Source organism: Siniperca chuatsi, linkage group LG8 (genome assembly GCF_020085105.1).
Source record: "Siniperca chuatsi isolate FFG_IHB_CAS linkage group LG8, ASM2008510v1, whole genome shotgun sequence".
Classification (NCBI taxonomy): Eukaryota; Metazoa; Chordata; class Actinopteri; order Centrarchiformes; family Sinipercidae; genus Siniperca; species Siniperca chuatsi.
Window position 1 is genome coordinate 9624703 of NC_058049.1, and position 24420 is coordinate 9649122.

General features: G+C 39.0%; 1 protein-coding gene across 10 annotated transcripts in view; it reads left to right on the forward strand.

Annotated features, from left to right (window-relative positions):
* atp8a1 (ATPase phospholipid transporting 8A1) overlaps positions 1–24420 on the forward strand; it is a 108157-nt gene that overhangs the window by 51503 nt on the left and 32234 nt on the right. For all 10 annotated transcript variants that reach the window (XM_044206235.1, XM_044206237.1, XM_044206242.1 and 7 more), the window contains 10 exons: positions 3838–3943; positions 5793–5875; positions 7494–7543; positions 7930–7999; positions 8965–9049; positions 10118–10257; positions 12248–12386; positions 15497–15561; positions 19894–20066; positions 23058–23241. In XM_044206235.1, coding sequence (XP_044062170.1) covers positions 3838–3943; positions 5793–5875; positions 7494–7543; positions 7930–7999; positions 8965–9049; positions 10118–10257; positions 12248–12386; positions 15497–15561; positions 19894–20066; positions 23058–23241 — 1095 coding nt within the window. The remainder of the gene's footprint in view (positions 1–3837; positions 3944–5792; positions 5876–7493; positions 7544–7929; positions 8000–8964; positions 9050–10117; positions 10258–12247; positions 12387–15496; positions 15562–19893; positions 20067–23057; positions 23242–24420) is intronic.

Here is a 24420-nt window from a genome sequence, read left to right on the forward strand (position 1 = left end):
GTTTTTCCTCCTAATGTCTTTCAAGTCACCTATTTTATGGAAAGACTCCTGTCATGATGCTGTCATGTATTTTGGTTTTTAAATGTAATCCATCTTAACTCTAATGGCACTGCCGTATTTAGACTTTTTGGGAAATATATCATTTATTTACTTTCTTGCAGAGAGTTAGATGATAAGATCGATACCGCTGTCATGTTTTTAAGGTAAATATGAAGCTAGCGCCAGCACCCACTTAGCTTAGCATAAAGACTGAAAACAGGAGGAAACACCTAGCCTGACTCTGTCCAAAGGTAATAAAATACATTTTCACTTATAAAGCTCACTTATTAACACGTTATGTCTCATTTGTTTAATCTGTACAAAACTGAAATGTAAAAACTGACTGTTGTGGTTTTGTGAGGGGCAATTTCCGGACTATTTCTTGGTCTGGTACAGTGACTTCCTGCAGTCTCTGCTGGTTGCCTGGCAATCTTACAATGATGACAAGACTCCAGGAAATCACTGCACCCAGCCAAAAAATTGTTTCAGCATGTTACTCCTTATAAAACCACGTGTTGTTTTTAAAATTCCATTTTGTTTAGATAAACAAATGTGCTGGGAGGTGTGCCAGGCTAGCTGTTTCCCCCTGTTTCCAGTCTTTGTGCTAAGCTAAGCTAACTGGCTGCTGGCTTTAGCTTCATATTTACTGCACAGACATGAGGCTGGTACTGATCTTCTCATCTAACTGAGCACAGAGGCGGGTAAGTTCCAAATATAATAAATCTACACCAAAGACATTAAGCTTGTTGACATTATCTCCAACCGTCAAGACATCAGTTCAAACACTATTGATAAATCATCAATGCTTCCCTCTCACTTGTATGACACATACAGATGATAAATGAAAGGATACATTTCATTTAACACCTTATGTTCTTATATTCATACACTCATCCTTATGGCCATCGGGATTCTTCTTACTTAAACATTACTAATCCTTATCATTAATAACACTTTTGCGTTGCTGCAGGCTATTTGTAGGAGTAGTGTTGATACAGTGTTGAGGGGGATGGCAGACTAGAGAAGAGGGGAATTAACAGTGCTGACAAAAATAAACATCCCCTCTGGTACTTTTCATGTTCTTTTGAGTCACTGGACATGTTCTCCGCCCGCAGAGTTTCTGCAGCCTTCGTGGGTGTTTGTTTGTTCATCCGGGCTTCATTTTCTCTTGACCCTTCAACTTTTTCCACACCGGCCAGTGATGAGTGTCCGTCACTGTTGCCGTGACACAGATTACCCAGGAGTCAGTGGGGGTGATAGCTGACAGCACAGTATTAGCTGTCATATCTAATTGTGGCATGCACTCTCTGCCTAGGTTACTACCCCCCAGCATAGCAAACACACATGTTTGTACTTCTATGCTTGTGAGGACCCTCATTAACATAATGCATTCCTAAGCCCAACCCTAACCTTAAAGGAATAGTTTGACATTTTTGGATGTAAGTTTACTTGTTTTCTTGTTGAGCGTTAGATGAGATGATCAATACCACTCTCATATCTGTCAGTTTAATATGAAGCTGGAGCCAGGAGGCAGTTAGCTTAGCTTAGCATAAAGGAAACAGGGGGAAACTGCTCGCCTGGCTTTGTCAAAGTGTAAAAAAATCTGCACCTCTAAAACTCACTAATTAGCACGTAATATCTCGTTTGTTTAATTTGTAAAAACTGAACTGTAAACACAACAAGTTGTGGTTTTATGGGGGGTTATGGGCTGTACTATTTCTTGGCTCAGCGCAGTGACTTCCTGAAGTCCAGGCAAACATCAGAGACTCCCAAAATGTTAAACTATATGCCTAACCCCATCCTTCACTATAGATTTAAACAAAACTTAATTCTAACCTTAACCCTTAAACCAAGTTTAAACCCTAAAACAACACCTTGAGGAGGTGAGGACCAGTCAAAAAATTGGCACTTTCACAAAATGTCCTCACTCTCAGTCTAAAAATCAACTGGCTCCTCACAAAGAGAAATATAAGAGTGCACACACACACACTGGCATGTCCTTCAGAGGATACCTGTCAACCTAGACCAGATTAGCATGCTGCTAGGAGGCAGAAGGGGCTCGCACAGCCACCTGGACTGTAATAGACTCTGTGTACTTTCATTTACAGGAGGCCCTTTGATTTGCCCTCCCCCCTTCATTCATTTGCTCCTTTGTTCCCTGTTAGAGATCTCTAATCAGAGTTGCCATGGCCAACAGAAAAGGCAATTTTGACAATATTGTATGTGTGTTTGTGTGTGTGTACACAGCTTTTTTTTTTTTTGAGAAGAGAAGAGCAGATGTTTTTGAGTAATAAGCATTCAACAGTACATATCATGGCATATATCTGCTGTAGATTCTCTGTGTTACCATAGTTTTTTGTCTTTGACAGCTGTATTTATGATTGGTTGCTCATAATATTGGTGAACTAGTAATGTGTGAGTTTATTCTGCTATCGATCTCATTTATAACAACCATTAGCAGCCTGATTGCTTTTTGCTGTATGATTCAGGCCTGACATAAGCCTGGAGGTAGCCGATATCTCTGCCTCACTGACTAGAAGCTGGTGGTCCTGCAGCCTCAGCAGATGCCTGTCCGAGTCTACCCCTTGGCTAGTTAGTCATACGTTTCCCCTCATTAATGTAAAATGCCCTCAGTATATTGGTTAGGCCTTTTTTCATTAACTGAAGCAAGTTTATATTACATAAACATGCATGAGTCATGACATGCATGTCAGCAGCTAGCCAGTTTGGTGGGATTAGTCTGGCCGAACCTGACTGGTGAATACTGAAGCCACAAAAGTGCCACTTTCAGTCAAGCCCTGAAAGTGGCTTCAAACAACAATATTTAGAGTTAATGGCTATTTAAACAGACATCTAGTTTTGGAGAAAAGTTGTCCAGATTTCTTTCTCTCAGGGAATCTTACTCCTGAATGTCACAGTAACATATTTGTACCAGAGAAGTGACGTTTTAAGTCAGTCATTTGAGCTTTGGGATAATTGACTGGTGTGGAGAAAATTTATTTATGCATTGTTTGAAAAATAAAGTAAAAATGAAAAGTTGTTTTCACTGAATTACCAACAAATTGATAAGTGGTCCCAGGCCTAATCGGTTTATTTTCAAAATAGTTGTGCCTAGGAAAAAGAAACAGTGAAATATTCAGTTGTCTCAATCTGTTTTGCTGTTCCTTCTCTTTTCTACTAATATAAAATATTGATTTGTGGTGCAGAAATAGTAGTTTTCAGTGGGGATGCAAACCACACCAAACTACTCAACGTGCCCCCCCCCAACCTGATGGACAATTCTAATGATGATGTGGCTTGTGTAATGGTCTGAGACCAGACAGTTAGCTTTAGATTTCAAGGATTTGTGGTTTGGTTGCTGCGACACTAAAAAGAGACAGTAGTTTGTAAAGCAAGTCAAACAGTATTTAGCATAACAGTATTTCCAAACAATTCTGAATGTCTGATTTGTAGCCTCCTTGCTGTACTAGATGGGTTGAACTTAACCGTCCTGATGTAGCAAACCTAATGCATCTGTGTCATAAAAGTGTTTAAACAAATGCTGCGACTTACCTTTCACCCAAATCTGCAGTATGTAAATTTCTCAAAAGAAGCTGTCCATAAACATGCTGTGACTGTTTGAAGGTTGTGTGTGAGTCATGCAGGTTGATCAGAGTCTGTCAAACAGTGCACTCTCTGTCATTACTCTCTCTTCCTACAGTATAATCAAGGTCTTTCTAGTTATTTTGTTTCTGTTTTGTTGTGACATATTTTATTAAAGAACATTAAAAGTCAAAGTGCCCTTTCCACTTTGTGTAGCCTACAGCTGCTGTCATCCTGGAGTTCATGACCATGATGGCCATCTGTCACACTGCAGTCCCTGAACGCACGGATGGAAAAATCATTTACCAGGCTGCATCTCCAGGTAGATCACACCTTCATCAACACAGCTAGTGGAATACAGTTCTGGATCTACAGTATGCTGCCCTGGTATTATCCCAGTGTATGATCTATGTGCATGCATTATAATTTGGGAATGTTATTATTGCCCAGACTGAAATGACAGATTCTGCAATTTTAACCATTGTAATAATCGTTATAGCTGAAATACCATTCGTAATAATGGTAAGTAATACTAAAGTTTATTGTATATAGATGTAGCAGCAATCAAGTTAGTACCCCCACCCTCTCTTAATCGTTTGACACAATGACTCAGTGTGATCTTAGTATTCATCTTAGTATTTAGAAATAATGTTCCAAGTAAGAAAACCTTTTAATTTTGCAGGCAAACAGACACACACACACACACACACACACCAACTACAGCTATAAAAATAGAAAAAAACTTGCAACACTAATTGCCTTTAGTTGGCACAAGTATCAAAACTGCAGAAACTGTTACTTTTGTTGACTATAGATGGTGCTCAGTGGCACGTTTATCTGCAATTCCAAACTGCTGCAGCTCTGAGTGATACTGAATGGACCTGGTTCCAGGTGCTTTCCATCAATGATGCTGTGTCCTTGATTTTTTAGTTTTTGTTGAGATATTTAATTTTCCATCTAGTGACCTCTGTGTCTAAGCAAATGGAACACATCACTGCAGCCTCCAGGTAGCAGTATTTCATAAAGACATTTATATAATCATCAGTGCAGGAGAGAGCTAGGAATCATATTAGAAAATAAAATATCCTGTTTACAGAATGCATGGTGTATGTCACTTCTGATTCTTTGAGCCTCACTTTGATCCCTTAGTCTACCACATTCACAGCAGTGATGAGACACCTGCCAGTCAAGAAAACATGCCCTTAAACGTGATTCTTTTTAACTCCACGAAATCACTGCCAATAGAGGAGGTGAAATTAACCACTGAAACTCTAAAATTGTGTTGCCTTTGTATTTTACAAGAATGGCTGCAGCTTAAGGCATTTGCACATTGGCTTCACCACTTTGACACAGTGGTTGCCCCTAGCAGCAGTATGTAAATTTCCTGAAAATAAAGGATCCTAACAAACTCTGAAAATGTCACTATGCTTAAGGGCACAAATCTGTGATCCAAATGTAAGTAAAGAAGTAGCTCTCATGGGAAGAATTAAAAACACAGAATTTGAAGATTCTGTTATTGCCAAATTGATGACGAACTCTGGACTGCAACAAAATGAGAGGTGTCAATGTTTCCTGATGCTTTTGACTACATGAGTAATGTTAGTAAGCTGCACAGATGTAAAACGTGCCTAAATTCAGTTCAATATAGAAACAATAAATGCTTTCCATCTCTCTGTGTGATGAAAAATGTAACACATATTGACACATTATTGTGTTATTATTTAATAACTGTACAAAGCAATGTTGCTGCTTTTCATCTTACATTTTGCTTTTGAAAGGAGAGATGACTTTTTTTTTACCTGATTGCTTAGAACAATCATGGTCTTATGGCGCTTTGGGGTTTGAAGCAAAGTGGGGATTGGCTGCAAAGAGAAGGGTAGTTAAGTGAACTGTAAAAAATGAGCAGAGAGCTTTTTCTCGCCCTGCAGCATCCTCATGCAAGCTGTAGCATCAGCTACCTGGTCCACAGCTTTCAGTCACTGCTCTCAATGTGAAAATGTGTCAAGATGATTTAGTTTTATGTACCAGATGTGAACATGGTTCTTGTCATAAATGTCAGGTTCAAATTCCAGGTTATCTTGAGACAGCACTGTGTCTGCAAACAGTCTGTGTGCTTGTACTTGGTTTTGTGTGTTTCTCTGTAACATTTTGGGTTTCTGTTTACTTTCAAGATGAAGGAGCTCTGGTGAGAGCAGCACGAAACCTTGGCTTTGTGTTTTCAGGTAGAACCCCAGACAGCGTCATTGTGGAAATGGTAAGTTGAACAAGACAAGTTAAATGAAAGGCATGCAAGCTATTGTACTGATGAGTGGATCCACTAAATCTTTAATATGGGTATCATGATAGTCTAGTATGACCTCAAGCAAGAAAAAAAGACAAACTATAAGGCTGTGTCACACTGATAGATACCAACGACAAGGGTATCGGCTAAATCCAAGTAAAGAAATGTATTATACTTAGACGATTTTTCTGTCATTAAAGAATGAAAGAAATCGTAATTTCTTCATCAGTTCATATGCTGTGGAATATTTCACTGTTTCCCATGACAAGAAAAGACTAATGTGATTGTGTGCTGAGAAGAGACAAAATATTCTGATGTCCTATGCTTAACAATAGGCCATTACTTTGACCCTACAGTGGAAGAGTTTTGACCTTTTTGATGGTTATTTATTAAACGAATAGTTCGACATTTTGGTAAAAATAAACTTATTTGCGAGAGTTAGAGGATAAGATCGAAGCCATTCTCATGTCTGTACAACAGGGAAATAGGCTAGCCTGGCTCTGCCCGGGTAAGAATGTTTGATTTCTTGATCGGGATAAATTTCTAGGCAACCAGTGGAGCGATCCAGAAAGTGATCGCATCTGGCCAAGAAATAGTTCAGCACATAAAGTGTAAGTGTAAAAACAACAACATCACAACAACAACATCACTGTTTTACGGGGGGTAAAACAGTGATGTTGTTGTTTTTACACTTACACTTTTGTATGGATTAAACAAACGAGACATAACGTGTTAACATTACGCTTTGTAGGTGTTAACTTTGGACAGAGCCAGGCTAGCGGTTTCCCCCGTTTCCATTTGTTTATGCTAAGCTAAGCTCCATCTACATATTTATTGTATGGACATGATATCATCTAGTGCTTGGCAAGAAAGCGAATAAGTGTATTACCCACAATTTAAGAACTATTGCTACTGCACATCCCAATTATTATCCCAATTATTTTTTCCATGAAGTTGTAGAGTCTCTGTAGAATATATCTAGGCAGTAACTTAATTAATTAATTCTCTATTTTTAATATTTTGCCCAGATGTTCCAAAATAGACCTTGAGCTAAACTAATATGCATAATGAAAAAGACCTCAGCCTTTTGTATTCACATGGGCAACAGTAATGGAAAATTACGAACATCACATTCGCTGTGATTATATCCTAAACTGATGCAGTGTGTGTCCTCTCCAAAGCTCAGGTCACCCATCCTGTTGTTTCCTTAATTGGCTAACCTGATGATTGCACTCAAAGAGGCTGAGGGAGAAAAGGCCGGAACAATTAAAAAAAAAAAAATTCTTCTGCTGAGAACATCTTGACTCCAAGACGTTTGTCCAATTTCTTAACCTTTATTAGGCCTTCTAAAGCTCTCAGCATCTATTTAATCACTCTGTTTTGTACCTAGCAGTCTCTACTATTAAGGAAGTTAATTGGATTTCACCTTGTTATTCTCCCTCCATCAGCTCAGTGCAGGCAACTGATAAACATATTTAAAGTGCAATTAAGGGTTGGACTGTGCTACTTAAGATAAGTTGTCTCAGAAGAAGACTGAGGTTGAGATGTGTCCTTTTGGAGTATGTTTACTTGTCTGTCTCTTTGGATTTAGCTCGAAACAGAGGAGAAGTACGAACTACTTCATGTGCTGGAGTTTACAAGGTAAACTACTTTCATAACTGCATTATTATTTTCATTAGTTATTATAAGTACAACTGCTATATACTGTAAACTGTTGTCTGTACAGGCCATAGGTGTTCATAAATTATTGTTTTTACTGTATGCACCTCAAAAGAATTGTATGATATCAAAGTTCATCATTTTCCTTTTGCCCATATGATTTGTACTAATTAATTGTGTGACCTAGGTATGATATCTTGTTACCCACCACCTTACCCCTTTGATTTCTAATTTCAGCAGACATGTGCTAACTCAAACAGTACTTGATAATTTGCTATAGTGGCTGTAACACCTTGTAATGTGATATCTCTCACTTGCGTTCTCTCCTTATCCAACCTTCTTCTCTCACTTGCCTTTTTCTCTCACAGCACGAGGAAGAGGATGTCAGTCATCATGCGCACCCCATCTGGGAAGATCCGCCTCTACTGCAAAGGAGCTGTGAGTGTGTGTCTCTCTCCATGGCAACGCATGACAGCCCATCACCATCATCGCCTCACACAAGTGTCGAACGCTCTCCTCCCCTTATTGCCTCTCGCTTTTGTCAGGAAATCTTTTCACTGAGAAGCTGCATAACACAGCAAAATCACCACATTTCACACGTGTATCTCTGCTAAATAAAGGATATAAAAGCATTTTGTTTCACAGGAAGGCACTCAGATAATAGCAACTACCAGACTAGCCTTATTCCACCGTTGCTATCTATAACTCTACTGGATGGACACAACATTGTATATTCAAAAGAAAATGATATTTTTAGCTGCAATTTTAGTGATTAGCAAACATGTTGCTCTATATTCTGCAATGAGCAGCTAATACAATAGTAGTTTGAATGGATTGCCATGTGCATAGTTAGTCTTGTCAGGCTTATCAAAGCATAAGGTTAGTAACAATTTTACATAATGAGGGTTATCATTCAGTATGGACTTGGTATTATTGTGTGAGTAGGATATAAAGACAAGTATACCAAACAAATGTATCATTTTCCTAATGTTCTGTTTTTTCACTTAGCAGGTTTAGTGCTTATGTTGTAGTTTGACACAATATTTATTTTGTAATAATATCAACATGGACATTTGCTAAATGCACGAAAGTAATTAGCAGGTTAAGTGCTTATGTTTTATTTTAGTTTGACGCTAAACTCTTAAATTATTTGATTGTTTTTATGTTATTCAAATACAGAATAATTGATCCATTTCAGGATCCAGATACATTTTTATTAATTAATTCGCTTGCAACTGATGATTATTTCAGTACAAAAAGCTTGAGGGCCATTGGGCAAATCTGTGTAGACACAGAAAGGGCTGGATCCAACCTGAGAACACCCATTTGCCCAGTAGCTCAAGTCCAGGAGGTTCCTTTCTTTCCTCTCTGGGTGTCAATAAGCAGTGTTTGTTTCTCTTCAGGACACCGTGATCTATGACCGTCTGGCAGACAGCTCTAGGTACAAAGAGATCACGTTGAAGCACCTGGAACAGTTTGCCACTGAGGGTGAGTGGACAAACATCGCCCCCTGTCTGCCAAAAGTAAAACATCTTTCAGGATGCTTCTAATGTATGTGCTTCCCTCATTTCTTTCTGGCCATTATCACCACTTGATCATAAGTTGCAGCAGATGAAGTTGTTTTCTTTTCCTTAGAACTTATCGTCATATGTCATTATTTGACGAAACAGTAAATCCTAATATGAGTATGTTGAAGCCATATTAACCTAAGGCAGTGGAGCTGAAAGAAACTGCATCAGAGACTCTGCTTTTTGTTCTGTGTTCATACTGCCCCCTTGTGAGACACCAGCAAAATGATGTCATTAGATGTAGGCTAAATATAGCATTCAGGACAGACTGTGATTTGGAGAGGCCTGAATAAAATATAACTTCCTTTATCTTTCTGACTAGAAGAATTAGCTATTAATAACTGCAAATGTTATTTGCATTGAACAGAGAATAAGTCTTAATTCTATTCAGATATTTTGACTTCCAACAGATTTATGTTCTTGTGAACTACAAACACAATTACTGATACAGTGTACAAACATTATGTGCATGTTATTTATAGCCAGGTCAAACAGTGTCAGAAGTTTTATTTAACCTGCTTCGAATACAAGGCATATATATAGTAAGTGCCTAGATGGGTAGGATTTGCTGCATTAGCATAGTACCAGGTAAGTTATTATGTTAGCTGTTGGGGAAAGAAATGATACCTCATCATGGTTTTCTTTTTCTCTGGTAGTTTATTTGACAGGGAAAAAGCTCATGGATCAACAAAAAACCCCTAAAGAATTACAAATTAGCCCGAGTATGTGTAGACGGCTAATTGCCATCTGTTATCCCTGGTCAGATGTTAATAATCCTTAAAATAATATAAAAAAAAAAAAAATATATATATATATAATATCATATCAAATGAATATATACAACATAATAAATATGCACAAGGTTACCAACAGTTAATCTGCACAGATCTATCTGAATGTCATGCTTAACATCTACTAGAGAGCTCAATCTAGTCAACAAGTCAAGGTTTTGTGTGAGTGTAGAGTGTAATGCTGTTTTCCTCTCCAGGGCTGCGCACTCTGTGCTTTGCGGTGACAGATGTCAGTGAGTCGTCCTATCAACATTGGCTGGAGATCCACCACAGAGCCTGCACCTCCCTGCAGAACAGAGCCCTGAAACTGGAGGAGACCTACGAACTGATAGAGAAGGTTTGCTAAGTGAAAAACGAACATGTTGTGTGGTATCAGTTCCTGATGCCATGACTACCTGCTATATTCCTTGAACTACTTGTTTTGTCTGCTAGTCATGCCATCAGACATTTCATTGTGGAATGCAGTGAGCGTGGCAAGTGAGAGGCAATTTTTCTTTATCTGGTTACATGCTGCATTTACTTAATGCACAAGGTTACATTCAAATAATTTTTGTTAGGCTTCTGTGCGTCTGCAGAAAAATCAGACTGGGCATAAATTCAAGGCCTCCTGTGTAACTAATGGGAGAAGTGTAATCACACCTGGAAATGTGAAAAACAAATTGTGTGTTTGTGTGAGAGAGATTCAAGGTTTCACCAGCAGGTAGAATTGGTTTCCTGTGAGGTGGGTCTATGTGGAAGCGCTAGTCAAACACAGGAAGCCACAGTCGTAAATCAACCACTTGGCATGTTCTTCATGGCTGCCTCCTGCTTGCCCAAAACAAATGGAGGCAATCAATCATGAAATGAATATAAAAGCTTTCAGGGAGGAAAATGTAATGTGCATTGCTTAATGGGCAGAGTGTGGCACTGATTCTGCCAGGGTTTGGGGTTCATTGCACCATGGGGCCACCCATACTTAGAAATGCACACAGTAACGCCACATGGGGGCACAATAGAGTTGCAGTTAAATTTAAAAGACAGACATCCAACACTGTGTGAAATCAGTCTCTAAAGTTACTCCTTCACATCATCTCTCAAACAAAGTGTGATTACTTATTTTGTAAGAAAATGTTACTCATGATTTCCATTACTTTTACAGTACTGTGCTTTAGAAAATTGTTAATTGATGTAATCGTATTCCAGAAAGTATCCTTCAACAGAGTGACTCTTAGTTTTCTATCCTCATATTACTATGTTCTAATCTACAGTATGTACATATAAAGTATACTGCTCCACTCTTTGAAGGAAATGTTTCTCATCAACTTTACTGGTTTAAGCTTAAATTAATTATCTGGACAGACTTTTACTTTAGCTCTGCCAACTACTAGTAACTGGACAGAATTTTCCATGAAGACCGTCAGGAGGCCAGTGTTAAATGCAACATATACTTGTCTTGCGGTGTCCTACACTGCAGTATCAAATTGCAAAGTTATACCTTATCTTCTTACACATTAAGAGCAGAATACTGACCAGTGCTGATCCTCCACAGTGACTGGTGAATTCAGAGTTGTAGCAGCCACTCTCTCAGTACTATTTGGACACTGAGCCACAAATACAATCTCTTAAATTATGGTTAATCCACTGACACCAGACAGAATCTACCAGAATTTGGCTCGTCACTCGTGTTCTGGTCCCACGCTGGCTTGTGGGTTGAAATCCTGATCCAAGCGGTTCTTGTATCATCATAATCCACAAAGAGTGCCTTTAAAAACAACCACAGGAACAATAGAACAATTCACATCAAAAAGGCAAATGAGGACTCATCAGATATAGTCATGTTCTTCCCCAGGCACAGTTTTCTGTGCTGTGTGGTTCCAAATGATTAGAGAGGACAGAGCTACAGATGTACAGGCAGCAGGGCTCAGGTCACAACTTAAAGAGTTTCCTCTGCCTTTCCTCTGCTGCTGGCTACTGTCTCCCCTCTACCCCTGGGTCTTGTCAAATTTTTGGCCCTGTGATGGCTCTAGATGAGCCCGCAACCAGCCCTAAAGAACCACCAAGTTTCCTGGGGAAAACACCAACAGTAATTTGTGGGTGTGCTTGTATGGGAGAGACTGTGTCTGCAGATGCACACACACAGAGAGGCATAGTAACCAATCCAAAACCCTTTAAGCCCTTGGTGCTTTTCTTGGGTGATAAACAAGAGCAGCTGATGAGGGGAAAAACATGACTGAGTGAGTGACACAATCCTGGCTCACGTGTTTCTCTGACACAAGATGTTTTAAAGGCCTTCCTCTGTTGTATTTGCCACTTACTGACTTTTTTTCTTTTCCTCATTTTGGGTGTAGAACCTGCAGCTGCTGGGGGCCACAGCGATAGAGGACAAGCTCCAGGATAAGGTGCCCGAGACCATTGAAACTCTGATGAAGGCGGACATCAAGATCTGGATCCTGACAGGGGACAAACAGGAAACGGCCATTAATATTGGTAAGACTCAGGGACAGTAAGATGACTATGGTCTTTGAACTTCATGTTTTACATGCATGCTGCTCTGATGTGTATCATGTAAATTATCATGGTGTTTTATCACTAAAATTATTAGTAGTGATACCAACAATGGTACAATTCTCAACCAGAAGAGGGAAATTAGATTTTAATATCCTCCCTTCCACATAGAGGTCACTGAGGTAGTTGGTATTCAGTGTGTTGCAGACCTGGAGGCTTGAATCTGCGTCCTTCACACACTTTGTCTCCCTGTTGCCCATAATGTCTAAAGAAAACATATATTGAAGTTTGATACAAGTTCAGTGGTGCTACCAGTTGTGAAATAGCCAACCGATGCTAGTAATGCAGCTGGACTCGTGGTACCAGGGACCGACAGGCGGTCCTCCATAATATCATGCAGTGGACTTGAATGAATAAAATCTACAGGATTTAAAGGGGTAATCCAGCGCCACAGAAGACATTAAACAAACTGTTTTTGCAGACTGAATAGTACTCCTCATGACCAATAAACTGAACTTCATGTGTAAGATTGGTGGATTGCCCCTTTAATGTAATATCATGTACATTAAAGACCATTTGCACCCACATACTCCCATTAATATTTGTGCATCATGACATAGTCCTGCTTGTGGACTTGGTCTCAAACTAAATAGAAAGTCATCGGTGAACCTGATCTGTGTTGTGATTGTACAAGCTGAATACTTCTCTGCCACACATATCTAGCAAAAGCATCTGTCGCAGAATGCTAGATGATGTATGAGCCCACTGCACTGACATGAAAGAAATAACATGCTTATGTACACAAGGAGGCAGCTCTCGTATCTGGCTCCCCTAGAGGTTTTAGCCTTGCAGATGTTATCAGAAAGGTGAACGACTAAGTCTGGTCGACCATTTCCAGTTCAGTTTCATTAATTGGCCTTGGTATTACAGCTCTTAGATGTGGCTAATATTACAAATGCATCAACCTTGAATACGCCAACATTTAAGTCGAGTCAAGTCCAGAAAAATAGATATGAAAAGTACCTCCGTTTGTGGCTATACCTACCACTGTGGCCTGATGAATCAGCCCTTTGTGCCCACTGTGCCCAGATGTGAGGCAGCTCCCCAGAAGCACACGCTCACTGGAAGTATTTTTACAGGTCCACCGTTTGACTAAGTTGCTCTGTAAAATCTCTGCTCAATATTGACTTTGTTTTTCACTATTTTCCTCACTGAAAGACGATCCCCATTGCCAGGGTTAATGGTGCACCTTTTGCCACATTGGACTGGTGGATTTAGCCCATCACATTTAGATTTTTCTACATTGCCAGGTGGCCCGAACCACCCAAATGCCACACTTGGCACAGAATATTGGGCATAAATGCAGCTGAGTTTACTTATTTCCACATATTTATGATATTGAAGCATGGTGTATTCATTTGTTCTGAAGCTATAAAGACTGTCATTGCTTCAGTTTGTCCCTAACTCTGAACTATCATGACATAATGTACAGTAACTACTCTAACACTCTGTATCTGGCTGCCTGAGGAAAGCGCAATGTTTGTTCTGGGACAAGCTTCCGGTTCTGTGAGGGTAGTTAAATGTATGTAATGCTTAGGACAAGTCAGAGTCAGAATTCAATGAAAGGAAAGTGCCTGCTGTTGAGCCTGTTGGGAAACACTACTCACTTTACTGAAGGTATCACAGATGAGAAACACATAAACAATGCTACGTTCATTTTGGCCAGAGAGTGTATCTTCCCCTTAAGCAGAAAGACATGAGAGAGTAAACACAACCCCTTAACTGGCTACACAAATATGAGCCCCCATAATAACTACCTTCCCACCTACTTCACCATGTCCAGTCATTAATTTCAGGTCTCCCTTCTTTCTACCTTCCAAAATCCTAGTCACAATATATGGTATCCATTTTGAATGCCCTCTGCAGTTAAACATTGTATCGTTACAGTAATTGTTGCTCCCTTCTCAACATTTGAGATAACTGTGACTTGAGTGTCCCTGTTACACATTCCTGAAGTCCTGTGGGAGTAGTGTTTAGTTCCGCCTGAGATGGAGAAAGGCCAGGAATTCAACTTTCTCTGGTGAAATAAAAAAGGGCCGTTTGGCCTCAGTCAAATGAGCTTAAGGTAAACACATTAAGTGGAAGGGCTGTGGCAGGAATTGACAAGGGGGAAGGGAGTAGAGACGTTGTGTTGAGATGGGGAGACATTTTCCTCATATTGGCAAATTTTTGGACGTTTGCACCTTTGCACTTAAGAAAACAATCTGCCAGACCCAGACCCCAACCCTATTTGGTTTTGACTATGGAGGTGAAACCCTCTCATTTCCTCATGCAGGGCCCCCCCTCTGTGTGTTCACTATTGTGTTTGACTGTGACTGTGTGTTTTTGTGTGTTTTCTGCATAATCTTTTCTCAGTTTCACTCACAGAAAATGCCACCCATGTATTCACAAAACATTGGCTTTGTGGTAACCCCCTTAAAGAAACTAAAATCTCTTTCCAGACAGAAGCAAAGTGTTGAAGCCCACAAATATTTATGTGGTTATGCCACAGATGGCAGCCTTTTCATCCAGCCACGATTTTAAACTGAAGGCTTCAGTCTTGGTTCATGAAACATTTCTGTTTTCCCCAATGGGAGGCTCCCTCTACCACCTTGCCGGTGACCCTGAGCATCTGTCCCAGCCAAGAGCTGAGGGGAATGCTCCCCGGAGAGCCATGTTGGGTAACTCAGAGTTGTAACTGCCTATTACAACAGGAAACTGACAAACCCTTGTAAACCAAACTCATTAGTCATGTCCCGAGACACTGGCTCTGAGCTGTAACATTTTAATTGGTGTCCCTTTAAATGTATTTTTTAATGTGTGTGTGTGTGTGTGTGCATGCATGTGTGTTTGCGCCCCAAGCAGATAAGTTGTCAAGCTAAAGGGGGTTATTAAAACTAAAGTAAATTACAATAGTAATTGAGTAATAATTTAATTAAATTAAAATATTTCCTGCATACCTACATGCTTACTTTTCAGTCTTTTCAAGTCTAATAAATACATAAATCTATAAAACATATAATTACATCTTCTGTTTCTCTGTTTTCCTGTAGGACATTCCTGCAAACTACTGACCAAGAACATGGGCATGCTTGTGATCAATGAAGACACTCTTGATGTGAGTATTTAGCATTTTACTTTCCCACAAATGATCAGACGTCCTTGCATACAGAACCAAATACCTCTGCAAAGCACATAAAGCTCATCATTGTTTCACAAAATGTTTTACTAAGACATCTTCTCATCTACACAACTCTTTTTTTTTCTTGGGGCAGTCAATCAATTTAATCCTTTTTAGTACTAAAAACATAGTAACCTAATTGTCATTTGCCTCATGCATGCATCTTACAGCATTTTTAAAACATCTGACTATCAATACAAACGCACAGTCCATTGATAATTGAATGCAGCATACTCTATATGACCAGATATTGTTTGCGCCTATTATCTATTTACAGTAATTCCCATGTCCTGTTCTCTGCAAGTCATATCTGTGTCTGCTATATTTACAGCAAATATGCATCATTGTCAGAGGTCAAGACTAATAATAGCTCAATACATTTAAGTACAACTATTTTCTTACAGTTATTTTAGTGAACGTCCAACTATAACGGAAAAGTGTCATTTATGCTAATGTTTTGTCAGATTTTAATCAGAATATAGAACAGTATGCTACATTGATTTGGCACCCATTAGTAGTTTTATATGCCCACATAAAATTCTATCCATTTTGTGTACACAAGTTAAAACAATTATTAAGATATATTTTCAAATGTTTGTTGCTGATCTTGAAGGTAAAAATATGATATTATGAGGACGTCTTTGAATATAATAATCCCCTGATCTCATCACCTAATCCCTGTGAAAGAATCTGTCTCAAAACTGAAAGGATGAGGCCACAGGGAGCCTTCCACACACACAGCCACCACACATCCCAAATCTGCCTTTAACATCTTTAAGACACCCAGCAGAGAAGTCTGTTGACCCCCCGGCAGGAGATCCTTGTCTGTTGTTTCTGAGATTGAAAAGGGCAAGTCCCTGTACTTCCAGCAGGAGAAAGCTAAGCAGAGGAACCACAGATGGAGGAGAACCTCGACTGGGTTTAGTTTGTCGGACAAAAGGTGGGGGGGAATGGTGAGAAGAAGTGGATGAATGAGGGGAAAGCAGCAGGGTGGTGTTTTGGAGTGATGACGGACGGCCATCACTCTGTCAGCCAGTCGTTAAGCGTGATAAATGGAGTTGAGGTAGAAATTTGGGGTCGGTGCATTCGTAAAGCACACGGACTGGCACTTTGAAAGGTCAGCTCTGATTTTCCTGTGATTGAGCAGATGCTTTTGTAAGGCAGTTTGTAAAAGCGCAACGGGAGAAACCACAGTGAACTGAGGACCAGGTACCAGGGCTGGTAATTCTGAGTGCTCTTGTGCTACGAAAGAGAGTAATTGGAGCGTGTCTTCCCTCTTTGCTGTGTTTTAGAAAAGGTTATCAATGGGAGGACAAAGTTTTAGGCATCCCCTGTATTAAACCTTACATGAACTGAAATTCCCAAAGTGAAACTGGTCTCCAAGGTGGGGATTAGGTCATTTTGAACAGCTTTGTCTTCCAGTCAGCGTGTTTAATCATTTGGAGAGCTAACAGCGCTTATTGAGCATTAGTATATTAATCTTAATGAAGTACAGTCACAGATAGATGGGGCTTATTATTTTCATTTTCTATATAAAGGGTTATTTGTCTGTATTTTGATTATTAAAAACTGTGTAAAACAGATTTGAAAAGAAAAAAAAAACTCCAGGGGAAAATTGGATTGGAAAAATATAATTTGCTGCGGAAACACTCTGTAGTTTAACAGTTCATGCTTAGGTGTTCTTTCAGTAAGATGTAGGTCAGAAAAGTAATGGAAAAATATGTGTCCACACAACTACGGCGGAGGGTCTTCTTTTTGGGTGGCTCCAAGTGTAAAACAGATGATGACATTACATACATACAAATGTCCAGATTCCACATCATGAGTGTCACGTCCTGTTGGCTATATAACTCAAGGGCTATATCAACAATGGAGCTCAGTCTTTATGGGAAGCTCTTGTGGATTTCTGAATGGATGCCACATACACATTCCAAAACCAAACACTAGCTAATCACATAGGCTAAACTGGTCATTATAGCCATAACAAAGAAGCTTTAGGAGGAGACATTTAGCATGAGTGCTAAAATTCCTCAGTGGAAATTAAGGGGGAAATAGGCGCCCTGCTTGAGGAAATGGTAAACTTTGCTTATCACACTATCTGATGAATAGATTGTGCCCCAAACAGAGTGAATTCTTTCTCATACAAATGGTACATCAGCTTATACAAAGCACACACACACACACACACACTCACTCTTGCCCTCATACTGAGATGTCATCTAAAATCAGTCTGAGATGAAGAATATAGATATCACAACCAATGTCTACTCTGACTTGTGCTTCTCTCTCATGCACACACACACACACACACACACACACACACACACACACACACACACACACACACATATATATACAACAAGCCTGCCCACTGCTCACTGTCTCGTGCTGTTTTACAGACCCCATCAGGGATGGTTAAGTCCTCGCAGCTGCTTTTTGCTTGTATCTTGCTCAGTTTCTCTCCCCTGTTAATCCATCATCTCTTTCTGTGCAGGTCTCTCACTCTCCTTCTTTCGCTTTGTGAAACATAAAGCCCCTTTCTCCAAATATTTCCTTTAAGCTGGGGTTTCAGAGTTTTGTTATGCCAAGCGAACGTTGCCTGGTCCCCCTGGTACAATCTGACTGCTTTGACATATCTGACCTCGACACCAGGCCGGACCCCTCCTTCCCTCAGTACTGCTAATGGCCACCATTTTTTAATGATTACAGCTGTTTGAGCATCTGCTTGGCACATTAGGTTTGATACCTTGCATTATATCATTGCTTTGTATCTCCCCCATTTAAATTTGTCTTTCTCTCTTTTTTTTTAAAGTAATTTATCCGTTTGCACCTGTACACTTACCGAATACTACCACACCACCATCAGGGTTATTATTATATTACAAGAAGTGCTTCTATTATGTTTTTGTACTTTTGAAGCCAGGTCATTCTTAAAAATATTTTTTACTTTTTTAATGAAAATATACATGTAGTACATCTACGTCTCCCTCAGAAAATGGTTACATATAGAAATTGGTTTTATTTCCTAATGGCTTCACCATCTGTGTGGAAGATGATTGAATGATGAATACAATGGTGATCTCACCACTGCATCCATCCAGTCCACATGTCCCTATACCAGGACAGTTAATCTTCTTGTCAGTCCTATATTTATGGCTCTTCATCATCACACATGATCCATTCTCAGAACCCGTCTATGTTATCACCTCATAGCCGAGGTCTGCATGTAATAAGCATGGGAAACATAATAAATATCTAAAATATGAAGAGCAGCTGCTCTGCAGCAGTTTGGGATTAGCAAGAAGAGTAGACACATCCGTCTCATCTATTTACCACTGAATGTGAATTAGAGACTAGATGAACATTTAGAGTCTAAAATCTCTGAGTAGAGATTAATTAAAATGATTATCGTGAGGAAAAAATATCTTCTTAATATGAATGCCACTGGTGCCTTTGGTGTTGCACTGCAAATAGTAGGGACACAAGCAGTGAAGCAACGTTAATGCACAAATGGTGTTTCATTGTTAGACTTTTAAAATGCATTATACAAACAGAGAGGAAGACATTTGTTGTACGTCCCACTACGGTAGATGAAAAATTCAATCTTATAGGAGATCACAGTACGGGGATCTTACTGTGGTTCGGTATCAATCATTCCAATTGTCCATGCATCTCAGCCCTTACAATAACAGTCCTCATGTGCAAATGAAAAAAAGAAAGTTACAACTAACAAAAACATTCAAGGACAGGTTTTTTCCCCCTGAAAATGTAGCTTAGAAATATCTAAACCCAGAACCTTTTTTGGGGCTGAGACCAAAGAATACAAAGAAGTTGGGAAATGGCAGAAGAAAAAAAAGATGTTATCATTGTATAGTGATACAAATTATACAATTAACTTTACAAATATTATCAATCTGTTATTCATAAATGTTTATGTGCACTTAATTAATTTTTCAAGGATAACAGATGGTATTATTATTATAATTATACAATATTTTTGTATCTGTTAACACATATGACAAATGCTTTAAAAATTGAGTGATTAAAAGAACAAACCATCTTAAATAGCTTTACTGTCATGTAAATTAATTAATCATTATCAGCTTGCACAGTAGATTTGTGAAAACCAATCCACCAGGGCAAAAATAGCTAACATTATTTAATAACAGTGCATATCTCCTCTAGCAACTATAACACTATAGGCTTGAAATTATAATGACTAATTACGCTAACTAAGCTAACATTCATGACATGTTTTCCACCACACAGAGAACAAGGGAAACGCTCAGCCACCACTGTGGAATGCTGGGAGATGCCCTCTACAAGGAGAACGACTTTGCTCTCATTATTGACGGGAAGACTCTCAAATACGCCCTCACATTCGGAGTGCGACAGTACTTCCTGGACCTTGCCCTGTCCTGTAAAGCTGTCATATGCTGCAGGTAAGATTTACTCCTGAAATAATAAAATAAACTTAAGACAATAAATTCCACTGACCAAAATGAAAAAATAAGGACAATGTTCTTATTGCAAAGAAAGAAATCTGTTTCTACACTTGAAAAACACACAAAAGTAGTTGGAATAAGTGTTTAGATACTTGCATGCAGTGCTGTACACTACTCACAAGGTTAAGTCATTTTCATGTATTCACTTTAATGAAGCAAAGAAGTGCCCAAATATGTATATAGAGATTTAAAAAATTCTTAAATTTTCTGCTTTTTATCGATATCATTTATCATTTCTGAGAACTGAGTTGATTTGTAATCTGTTGTTTCTCTAAAAAAGATGCACGTACACTATTGGACTGTAATAACTGGACAAAACTGACCATGTTATACAATTTCCTCCATGCTTCCCAATGACTTCTCCTCATGACTACAACCACTAGAAAGGAGAGATAGTGAGACATTCAAGTAGGGCTGTAACTAACAATCGATCGATTAAACGTTTTGTCTGTAAAATGTCATCAAATAGTAGTATCACTCCCTCCGGGAAATAAACGACGCCATGGTTCTGGATACTGATGGATTTATTGCCTTTCTCATTCTTTTCTCTGCTATCACGTTCACCGTCAATGAAATCCACCGTCAAACTACAGTATGACAATGTAAAACATAAACACATTCACATATATTACAAAAAACTCTATACAAATACACTTGGGAAACACAAACATACTTCACATACCTCGCTGGCTGCATATAACCAAGAGGGAATGAGTTCTTGAAATACCCCGATCAAAATACAAAAATGAAAAACATCTTTTCTTCTTTGCAACTTCTTTATAACTTTAAATCCACATGCAGAGATATTAACTTCTCACCAAAAGTCCGTTTTTTCCTGTTGCACCTTTCAAAAATGTCCGTGTGTAACGCATATGTACTTTAGTTCCTACTTAACATAAGCACTCAATATGCATGAATTAATTTAAACAAACATAACAAAAACATGTTAAAACGACAGAAATAATATGTATGGAAATTATAGAACATATTAATTGAAAGAAATATATACGGCAGTTATAAGTAGAAATTGCCCGTCACAAAATCCCAGAGCCCAAACTGGTGTCATAAAATTGCTTGTTTTGTCATGTCAATAGCCCAAAACCCAAAGATGTTCATTTTTCAATGATGTAAAACAGAGAAAAGCAACAAATCCTCAAAAATGAGAAGCTGAAAGTAAATAATGTTGGACATTTATGCTTAGAAATGCTTTAAATTAAATTAAAAGCTCCATGGTTGAACTACAAAGTATTATGTCTTTACCACAAAGGTCATTGAGTATTTTTATGGAAGCAGTTTAAAAAGTGTGATAGTTATAAATTTGAAATAACAACTTTCAACATAATGCAGGTACACTGTTGACCTGCCCAGGCCACATAAATAATAGGAAGTACTTAAGTACTCAAGCAACCATGACGGGGTCTGGGGCCAGAAGTCAGCACCCTGTTTTCAGAACAACAGCAAACCTTATGACTGAGTGCATTACATCAAAGTTGTATTTATTTTTCCCCCCAACTCTACCTGCCTTTGCCTTATGAACACTCTGTGGGCACTAATGAATGAGATGAATGAGGCCTCTTAAACCACGGCGAACATAAACATTAACAGTTTCACAGCTTAAGGCAGACATGCAGTTTATGACATCATCTCTGGAGACTGTCTGTACTGTACACTACCCCCAAAACCTCTGTTTGAAGTCTTGTAAAGGATGCATCACAACCATCACCTAATGATTGGCTCTACTTAATGGACCCGGTCTTACAACTTTACTGTTAGTACATTGCCTATATATATGTACCCTCTTGATTTTTTCAACATTACAAGTAAGATTTAAAAGTAGATTTAATGTGTTTTTTCAACAGAAAAATGCCCTTTAATGTCAAAGTGAAAACTGATCTCTACAAAGTGACTTATTTACAAATTACAAATACAAAATACATGTGCGCATAAAAATTCACTTTTTTTAACAGGACACACCTAAATCATCGCTGGTGCAGCCGATTATGAATTTTAGAAGTCACATACCGGTAATTAGTTAAATGGAGATCACTTGCGTGTAGTCAAGGGGTTTCAATTGAAACTGGCAGGTCCAACTTTTGGGGAGTCAGTATTGTGACAAAGGAACAATCCAGGCAACTCCGCCAATGGTGATTGAAAAGCACAAGTCAAGGTGATGGACACAAGAACATTTCCAAGTCACTGAACATCCCTTGGAGTATAATTAAATCAGTTATTAAGAAATAAATACTTTCTATAGGCACTGTAGACAGACATGTGCTTCCTCATATACACATGATGTTACATGATGTTATGATGCAACAGAGACACGATCCCTCACTGGCTTCCCACCATCAAGCAACTGCCTATTATGTGACACAGAGTCAAGTCAGGCACACTGCTACTGGGGATTAAATACAGTCTAAATGCAGGGATTAAGTGCTCTCTTCCCTTTGCCGCCTAGACACCTGCTTTTTTTGTAGTTCGTAAAGAAATAGTATGCACAAAATGCACCCATGTTTATTTTTAGGGTGTTCACACAGTTTGGCACGACTGTCTGCACACCTCAACCTACTATTCTTCAAAGTTAAGGAGGAGCTTTGGATTTTGCCAAGTGCTGATCTCAAGACTTTCTTAGAGTGAATATTATTTTGTGCACACCCCAATTGTACTGCCCAGTACTGGGAAAGTAGGAAATAGAATTTCCTGGACAATACATTCTTGAGTGATATGTTTAATCCCACATCTACTCTCCATTATAATGTACATATGTCTTGCCTTGTCCTTTGCACTGCATACTGTACTGCTGTATTACCAATTTTACCAAGACTGATTTTACCACATTAATTGCACTTGCTGATTAACACAAATCAATTTCTAGTTTCATTAAATACCCATTGTGTAATATTCCCTGTGCTACTGCTCCCTTTTTAGAGTATCTCCTCTTCAGAAGTCAGAGGTGGTGGAGATGGTAAAGAAACAGGTGAAGGTGATCACGCTGGCCATTGGTGATGGTGCTAACGACGTGGGAATGATCCAGACAGCTCATGTCGGTGTAGGAATCTCAGGCAATGAGGGCCTGCAGGCAGCAAACTCCTCTGACTACTCTATTGCCCAGGTGAGCGCGATGGCAGGGGCTTACACCAAGTGAGAAAAACACAACATATTACATAAAACACAACTCATTAGTAGTTGGAGATGGAAGACATACGCATCTAAAGTGCATATAATGCATATATTAACATTTGTAACTTTGACCACCTGATGCCATCCCATTTGTAGTCAGAGAGGGTCAGGGAAAATTATGCCAATGCACTCAAGTCTCACAATTTGATGAGCTGGTTAAGTGCTAATAATATTCAGACTAGATTAACAGAAGACAATGTTCAAGACTGTGAAAATGTTATGCTAAGTTATTTCTTTTGGAATAATAATATTCACACACTTTCACCTAAGCTAAAGGATGTACATAAAATGAAAAAATGATAAGACTAGAAGACCAGATTTTACACTTTTGCACTTGATCAAAATATGTTTGCTTTTAAGCTGCAGGTGCATGTCCTCAATTTGGCAGCAATACATTGATATCCATATCCATTTCCATCTTCTTAAAGTCAGATTCCACAAATTGTCAGTCCTGTCATTGTCTCCTCAAGTGTAATATGTGTTAGTGATAGCGTGGCACATTGTTCTGAGTAACAATAGGTCATAATGTCTGCTAGGGCATAAGCTTATACAGTGAAGTAGTAACACCTGTAAAACAGGCATCTGGTGACACCCAACTCCCACCATAACTATACAGAAACAGATCTCAGCAAAATGCTACTTAAATACATATTTATGTCCCAGGAACCAGTTTGTCTGAAACTGCATCGATATATGATACCCATAAGCAACAGAAGCCATGGAGTTCCTGTATCATAGCTCTGTTTCTACACTGCATGCCGCTCAGTACATCATGTTTCTATTATAGCCACAGGGCTTGAGAGTATGGGAAACCAATAGTTGACTAAAACACAGTGCACTCTCTGTGCTTCAGTATGCAATTACCATACAAGAGACTTGGGTTTGTCTTAAGTGCCCCCTTCAATCGGCATGACATGTAAAAGTGTATGTCTTTCAAAGACAGGTAGCCTCTTATAATCCATTTAGGTTGTGTCCCAGCATCCAATTAAATCACACTTTCAGACTTCCAGTGGTGTTTTCCATATATTGGCGTAATGGTACATTAACTGTAATTTGCAGACTGCAATCTGAAATCAATCCTTGGAAGTTGTGTAACTTTTTTCTATTCCTA